Here is an 8,736-nt window from a genome sequence, read left to right as displayed (position 1 = left end):
TTGCCAGTGGAGCGTCCCTGACGGAACCCGTACTGACGATCGGAAAGAAGGTTGTGATAGGAAAGATGCCTTAAAATTTTTCTATTGAGAATTGACTCGAAAACTTTTGAAATACAGGACGTTAAAGCAATTGGACGATAGTTGGAGGGTTGGGAGTGGTCACCCTTCTTTGGGACTGGCTGAATGAGAGCAAACTTCCAGCAAGAAGGAAAGGTACAAGTTGACAGACAAAGGCGAAAGAGTTTGCCTAGGCAGGGTGTAAGCACAGAAGCACAGTTCTTGAGAACAACAGGAGGGACCCCATCAGGCCCATATGCCTTGTTAGTACTGAGGCCAGTGATAGCAGAAAATAAATCAACTAAAGAAATTTTAATGTCAGCCATGAGGAAGTCAGAGGGGGGAAGTGATGGAGGAACAGCACCGGAATCGTCTAAGGTGGAATTGGAGGAGAAAGTCTGTGCGAAGAGATCTGCTTTATCAGTAGAAGAAATAGCTACAGAACCATCAGAGTAGAAAAGAGGAGGGAAGGATGATGAGGTAAAGTTGTTAGAAAGATTTTTGGCAAGGTGCCAGAAGGAGTGGGAAGAATTCAAGTTGGAGAGTTGAGAGCATTTAGTATGGATGAAATTATTTTTTGTAGAGCGAAGAACAGACTTAGCACGATTCCGGGCAGAAACGTAAAGATGATGTGATTCAGGGGTGGGTTGGCTCCGGTACCTTTTGTAGGCCCTCTCCTTGTTGAGGACAGCATTAGAACAAGCGTGATTAAACCAAGGCTTTCTTGCGTTAGTCAAAGGATATGAGGAAGGAATGTATGCTTCCATGCCCGAGAGAATAACCTCCGTAATGCGCAAGGCACACTCAGATGGCTTCCGGCCATAGAAGCAATAATCATTCCAGGGAAAATCAAAGAAGTACTGCCTGAGGGCCTCCCAGTCCGCGGCTCCAAAATGCCACAGACGACGTTTCCCTGGAGGGTCCACAGGCTGTACCGGAGTGATAGGACAGGTTAAGGTAATAAGGTTGTGATCGGAGGAGCCCAACGGAGAGAAAAGATTAACAGAGTAAGCAGAAGGATTAGTTGTGAGGAAGAGGTCAAGTATGTTGGAGCTCTCTCCAAGGTGGTCAGGGATACGGGTAGGGTGCTGTACAAGCTGCTCTAGGTCATTAAGGATAGAAAAGATGTAGGCTTGTTCACCAGGTGGATCAATGAAAGGAGAGGAGAGCCAAAGGTGGTGGTGAACATTGAAATCTAGAATGGAGATTTCAGAGAAAGGAGAAATGGATAGAATGTGTTCCATCGTAGAAGTAAGATAGTTGAAGAATTTTTGATAGCAGAATTAGGGGATAAGTAAATAGCACAGATATATTTAGTTAGAGAATGACGGGAAAGCCGAAGCCAAAGTGTAGAGAATTCAGAAGAATCGAGTTCAGGAACACGAGAGCAAGATAAGTCGTTGCGTATATATACACAACAGCCACCTTTGGCTTTGAAATGAGTATAGAGAAAGTAGGAGGATACAGAAAAGGGTTTGCTGTCAGTTGCTTCAGACAGCTGAGTCTCCGTTAGAAAAAGAAGGTGAGGTTTAGAGGAGGAGAGGTGGTGCTCAACAGAGCGAAAGTTAGAGGGAAGGCTGCGAATGTTGCAGAAATGAAGAAGAGAGTCAGACAGTGGTTCCAGGCACCTCGAGTCGTCATCGGGAGAGGTGCCAGTATAAGCTATTTTCTAGGACCAAAGTAGCCAGTATAAGCTATTTTCCATGACCAAAGTAGCCAGTATAAGCTATTTTATAGGACCAAAGTAGCCAGTATAAGCTATTTTATAGGACCAAAGTAGCCAGTCTAAGCTATTTTCCATGACCAAAGTAGCCAGTATAAGCTATTTTATAGGACCAAAGTAGCCAGTATAAGCTATTTTATAGGACCAAAGTAGCCAGTATAAGCTATTTTATAGGACCAAAGTAGCCAGTATAAGCTATTTTCCATGACCAAAGTAGCCAGGGTTAGCTATTTTCTAGGACCAAAGTAGCCAGTGTTAGCTATTTCCTAGGACCAAAGTAGCCAGAATATGCTATTTTCTAGGACCAAAGTAGCCAGTGTTAGCTATTTTCTAGGACCAAAGTAGCCAATGTTAGCTATTTTCTAGGACCAAAGGAGCCAGTATAAGTTACCGGTATTTTCTAGGACCAAACTGGAGAAAACTGTATATCAAGAAGCAGTTAAAAGTAACAAAAATTTGCTAATAACCCAAATCAACCTGTCTCATCATCATCATCTAATCCTGTGTTGCCCCGTGAGAAGCGTAGCAGCCCGGGGCTAGGCAAGTTGGTCCTGACATTTAAGATGAGAGTGACCAGCCTCACTCATCCCTGAGTGGCATTACGTGAGCAATAAACCCCAACCATCCCTTGGATATAAACCTGCACCGGCTCAATCCGATTGGAGTGCATTACCCATTAAACCATCAGGCGCCATAATTTGGTTATATGGTTGCCACCCAGCATCGTAAATGGTTTCCTGGTGGACGAGAAACCATTTGGCTTGTCACTCAGTATAGAGTCACCACAGGCAGAAGGAAGAGGAAAGAATGAAGGAAAGAAAGACAGAAGGAAAGAATGAAGGAAAGAAAGACAGAAGACAGAAGGAAAGAAGTAAGGAAGAGAGGAAAGGGCAGCCACCCGGGAGCAGCACTATATCGAGTGAGTGGATGGTGAGCGCACCCACCTGCCACTTCTACCAATCTCTATCTATTTATCTATTACCAGACGCCATAATCCCGTAAGGGGTGGCCATTTGACTTTGAGTTATTTGTTTTACAGGGAGGGGCACTAACCCTCCACCAACCCACTTGTTGACACGCAGGGAACACGTATGGTTTGGTTATATGGTTACCACCAAGCGTTGTAGATGGTTTCCTGGCTTACAGGAAACCATTTGGCTTGTCACTCAATGTAACGCCACCTATAAAGGAAAGAAAAGCAATAAGAAGTGATAGGAAAGATGGCAGAAATAGGAAGAGAGGAGGGCAGCCACAGAAAAAGAATGATAAAGGCTAAGGAAGGAGTAGGCAGCACTACCAATCTATCTATCTATCTATCTATTGCCAGACGCCTCAATCCCGTTTGGGGTGGCCACAAACAAATCGCCTCCAAGTCGCCCTGTCCCCCGCCATTTCACTCCCCTGCTCCCAACTCACACCCCCCTCTCTCATATACCTCTCCACCCCATCTCTCCATCTCATCCTCGGCCTCCCCCTCCCTCTTTCCCCCTCCACCTCCATCACATACACTCTCTTCGTCAGTCTTTCACCCTCCATCCTCTCCACATGGCCAAACCACCTCAGTGTGTTCCTCATAACGCTTCCTATCACATCCACATCAACACCACAACGCTCCTTTATATCCTCATTCGTCAGCCTGTCTCTCCATGTGACTCCACAGGCTCCTCTTAAATAACTCATTTCCACGGCTCTCACTCTTGACTTGTGTCCTTCCAACAACGTCCACGCTTCACTTCCGTACGTTAGAGTTGGTATCACAATACTGTCATGTAGTAACTTTTTCACTTCCATGCTCACTTCCCTGTTTCTTATCACTGCTTTCAAAGAACCAGCAACCTTTCTTCCTGCTGTACCCTTTCAAGCACTTCACCCTCCAAACCTCCATCCTTACTCATCACACTACCCAAGTACTTAAACGTACTCACATTTTCCAATTCCTCACCATCCAACCTCGCTGTACATTCACTGACTTCACCTCTCTCAAAGACCATCACTTTACTCTTCCCTACATTCACCTTTAGATTCCGTTTCCTACACACTCTCTCAAACTCATCCACCAAGCCTTGCAGCTCTCCTTCGTCTTCACTCAACAACACGGTATCATCTGCAAACAACAGTACAGGGAGTTTCCAAACACTATCCTCTCTCACCAGGGCCACTCCAACATCCACTACCCTACCTTGTACCTCTTTTATTACCCCATCCATGTACAGATTGAACAACCATGGAGACATGACATCCCTGTTTCAACCCAACTTTCAAAGAGAAAAATTCACTTAGTTCACCATCCACACGCACTGCAGCCTTAGCACCATCGTACATACTCTTCACAGCATTCAACAACTTCCCATCTATTCCATATATTCTTAACACTTTCCACAATCATTGTCTATCCACCCTGTCATATGCTTTCTCCAAATCCATGAAAGCCGCATACAACTTCTTTCCCTTCTCTAGAAACTTTTCCACTAAAGATCTGAGAATGAATATCTGATCTACACAACCTCTTCCCTTCCTAAAGCCTCCCTGTTCTTCTCCAACTAATTTCTCTGTTCTTTCTCTAACTCTGTCAATAAGTATCCTACCATACACTTTTCCTATTATACTAAGAAGACAAATGCCCCTATGATTACCACACACTTCTTTTTCCCCTTTTCCTTTGTACAAGGGAATAATTATACCTGACTTCCAATCCTCCGGGACTCTACCTTCCTCCCAGGCCAATCTGCACATCTTCCACATCCATTCTACTACTATCTCTCCCCCATGCTTCAACATTTCACCACACACTCCATCAATTCCTGGGGCTTTCCCTGATTTAACTTTCTTCATTGCTTCCACAACTACCAATCTCACAGGCTAAAAAAATGACTGAAAATTCTACTTACTTAGAGTCTTATAATTATTTTTTATGCATGATTCTAAATTCACAGGACAAAAATATAACTGAAAATTCTAGTTACTTAGACCCTTATAATTATTTTTGATGCGCGATCCTTTATTAAGAATATAATATATATATGTCAAGATTAAGCACTATCCATAATTCAATCCTGTTCGTTCTCTATTTTTCTTCATGCGTAACCACTTTACAACGAAGGCACTGTTTCTAGGTTAAGGAGAAGCATGACTAATATTAACAAATCTTATAAGTTCTGCCACTAAGTTAGCAAGTTATAATAATATGAAAACTTAATCCAGTTTATATTTCGACCTACCTTCACACCCACTGAATATATCAAAATAGTTTAGTTAGTCTTAAATGGGATAGTTTTTTATGATACCGCCTTTAAAGAAAATGGTATTAATTAATGGGTAACTACTATATACATTTTTTTCCATAACGGAGGAAGGAAAACCAAATGAGTAAAAAAAAAAAAAAAAAAAAAATGAATAATCCATACACCAGATTACTAGTGTCCTCTGTCCATAAAATATCTGTAACAGTCAGACTTGAACAGTTGTGGGTTGAAATTTGGAGGGAAACTACTCTGAGGAAGCGAGTTCCAGAGAGATGCAGTTCGGGGAATGAAAGAATTCTCCCGTATGATGCAGAGATGAGAGAGAGAGAGAGAGAGAGAGAGAGAGAGAGAGACTTGGGCAATGGCTGTCGAATCTTCCTTGTGAGAATGTATGACTACTGAATTACTTATCTCGGTATCTGCTCCTCTATCTATCAGTCAGTCACTCAGTCTATCAGTCTGTTTACCTATCTGTCTATATATCAATTATTCAGCACCCAAACTAATCCTGTGCTTCAATCCGTCAATCAATCACTTCCTCAAAATAAACACGTTCATTCTTTAACGCCCCAAACCCACCTTGTTCGTCCATTAATCAGGCAATCCTCCGAAGCTAATTAACTTTCTTTTTTTCAGAGCTAAAGGCAAGTAAGGTGCAGGCGGGACCACAAAACACAAGAACAGAGGACTCAAACCCCCTCAAGGCTCGCATTGCACCTTCCCCGACCCCTACGATTCCACAAGTCGTAACCACACCTCATCCAACCGCACCACCGAAAGCAAGTCCACCGGTACGCTCAACTCCAACCCTCGAGTCGTCGTTCTTTTTCCCGCACTCCTCTCTGGCTATTGAGGATCTGTTTTCAGCCACCGTCAAGGAGGAAATGGAGGAGGAAGAAGAGAAGGAACCCAAGCGTCCTCACCACCAGCTTAACTTCCGCAACCGCAATAAGGACGCTGGTTCTGGTTCGCGTCGCCGGCTGGATCTCAACTTCTTCAATGCCCGCAAGAAGTCAAGCGCAAGAAGGCCACTGGCTGCGTTGGCTGAAAGAACTGGTGGATCTACCCTTGTCCCCATCACCGTTGAGGGCACAGGGACCCTCGTCAGGCAAACTCTCTCGCCTACATACCTGTCGACACCCTCAGAGGTAGTGGTAACGGCGACGCAAGGGTTTGCCTCTCTTAGTGTTATTGGGCCATTCAGCACGGCAGTTAACAACGAATTAGGCCACGTCAGCCAACACTACGATTACCTGTCCTCCGCCCCCACACTAGATGTAACTGAGAATTATGATGTTTACGACGTTGAAGCCACAGCAATCCCAGAGGAAGTGTACAGCTCTGAGGCAGCTGATGTGGCCTCCAGTGAGAGCTTCCCAACTGGCCTGGTGACCAAGATGGGTGGAACCATTGAGTCAAGCGGCGTGTTCACTGTGCATGAGACCAGTGTTATCGGAACCTATATTGATGGGCAGTATGCACAGGTTCTGCTCAGTACTTCACACATTTTCACCTCCCCCACTGCCACGCCCCAGCTCAGTTCACCCATGCTATCACAATACGAGACTGTGAAATCTGTTATCAAGGGATCCGCCACCCACATCATCACACCCGAGCCGACAGCATCATTGCCCCTCGAGTCTCTCTTCTCTGAGGCACCTGGCGCGGATCGTGACAGTCGTGCAGGTGAGCAGACGGGAGGTGTCATCCAGTCTCGGCTCCGGTCAGCTCTTAACAAGCGTCATGGAGCCCAACAGGATTCCCCTCAAGGCCGACGACAACATGACCCCTTTGTAGATGAGGTGGAGGAGCACGACCTTCAACGTTCAGGGAGCAACTTACGTCCTTCTTTCCGACTCCAGGCTGCTACCTCCGTCAGAAGGACTCCTGAGGTCAAGACATCTTTCAGGCGAGCACAGGAAGTCAGCACCTTCTATGCTCAGTCGGTGGAAGCACGCACGTATCGGCCACGGTTCAAACCCACCGCAACCAGACGCTTCAGTGGCAGGCCCAGCAGCCAACGATCACCCCAAGGTGGAAGCAAGCGCACTGGTCGACCTGGAAACCGCTTTCGTCATGGACCTTCCCCCAGGCCTAAACTCAACCGAAGACCAGTGGCACAACAAGATCCCTATGTGAACAACTACGAGCCTAGCATTCCCGTGAGCCGACCCACACCAGAAGCACCCATTGTCCAGGATGAAGGGGAAGAGACACTGAAGATTGAGACTAGTACACAGGTGGTTGACTCAACAGACGTGGTGCTGGAGGTGGCTACAGTCCGCTCCCTTCACACCTTCAGGGTCGGCACAACTAAAAACACTCGCTACGTCACCTTCACCAAGACCTCCACACTGTACTTTGAGACCACCACGCCTCCTGACTCCCTGCCCTCTCCCACCCACGATGATGTGTACCAGACGCAGCTGTTTGAGAATATCCTTGATGACGGTCCACGTGACATTTCCACACTACCACTCGTTGATCTAGGCGTTAGTGATATTACAGCACTACTGGAAACAATTACCGAGACCTTCAGTACAACGGAAACAATGATGAAGACCTCAGTGCTACCGGTATTGCAGTCAGGAGCCACCCAGTACCACACGCTGACTCAAACCTACCACATCACTCGGGTTGTTACAGCCCTGAAGACCATGCCACCATACGAAGCCTTCTCCTTCATCCCCGAGAACTCCCTGAATGAGTTTAACGGGCAACTGCTTGCTGAAGGGACTGAAAACGATGAAGCGCTGTTACCAGGGGAGGTGGAGTATGATGAGAATGGAGAGGTGGTGTCCAATCCAAGTGAGACGCGAGTTCCTCCACCGGCAGGCTTCCCCTTCACTGACCCCAACCTTGCTGCACTCGCTGGGGGACAGTTCAACCCTGATGTCTTGGAGAAGCAGATGCATCCACAGCTGGCTGCTCTGCTAGAAAAGCGCCAGCAACAGCAGCAGCAACAACCGCCAAAGCAGCAGAGTTCCGGCATACCCCAGCTCTTATCTGGCCTGCCAGCAGCACAGTCGAACCCAGCGGTGGCCACTCCAGGACTAACCCCAGAACAACTACAGCAGCTGGCATACCTGCGACTCCTCAACCCATTAGGCTTCGGTGCATTCAATCCCGCGCGGCAGTCACCAAGTACAACCGTCACCTCCTCTCCTGTCACCCTCGTCACCGACATCACAACAACATCAACCCGGGTCTTCAAAGTTATCTTCAACGCCAGGCCTATCATGACCACCATTAGCACAGTCGAAACCATCCACACCACCCTGACCACCTACTCCTCTTCAACTATCACTCTGGCGCCTACTCTCCCGGCTTTCTCTTTCCCCTTCGCTCCCTCACCTTTCCAAGTGGGGTAACCAATCTTCCCAAATCCACTCCCCTTTGAGTTTCTCCTTACCCTTCGTCATTCTGGGGAACAAATCCTCCCCAAATCTAACTTCCCATAGCTCTCTCAGTAATGCTCTCTGTTAGCAACTCTCTTACACACTTTCATCACTTCTACATTAAAACTGTCACCACTCTACGTTGGGAAAAGCAACCTCCCTGCATTTATCTTTGAATTTTCTTACTTCTATACCAACTTTCTTCTACCACTTCCACTTTCATTAGTTTATTTTGTTCTCTTGCTCTTCTATTTAGGCGATAAGCATTCACTCAAAATTCAACTTCCTTCAAATTCCTTCAGTCACTTTCACCAAC

At 46.3% G+C, this 8,736-nt stretch overlaps 1 protein-coding gene across 1 annotated transcript in view; it reads left to right on the top strand.

Moving 5' to 3' along the window:
• Window positions 1–8,393, top strand: part of LOC145392836 (uncharacterized) — a gene marked incomplete at its 5' end in the record, with an annotated part of 26,149 nt that extends 17,756 nt beyond the window's left edge. The window contains one exon of the mRNA XM_080267123.1: window positions 5,659–8,393. Coding sequence (XP_080123249.1) covers window positions 5,659–8,393 — 2,735 coding nt within the window. The remainder of the gene's footprint in view (window positions 1–5,658) is intronic.
• Between the last annotated feature and the right edge of the window lie 343 nt (window positions 8,394–8,736).

The sequence above is a fragment of the Coenobita brevimanus genome, chromosome 23 (genome assembly GCF_032717465.1).
Source record: "Coenobita brevimanus isolate Jiangsu-jjx chromosome 23, ASM3271746v2, whole genome shotgun sequence".
Classification (NCBI taxonomy): domain Eukaryota; kingdom Metazoa; phylum Arthropoda; class Malacostraca; order Decapoda; family Coenobitidae; genus Coenobita; species Coenobita brevimanus.
The sequence above is the reverse complement of the archived record's forward strand: the minus strand, read 5'-3'. Positions and strand labels throughout refer to the sequence as shown.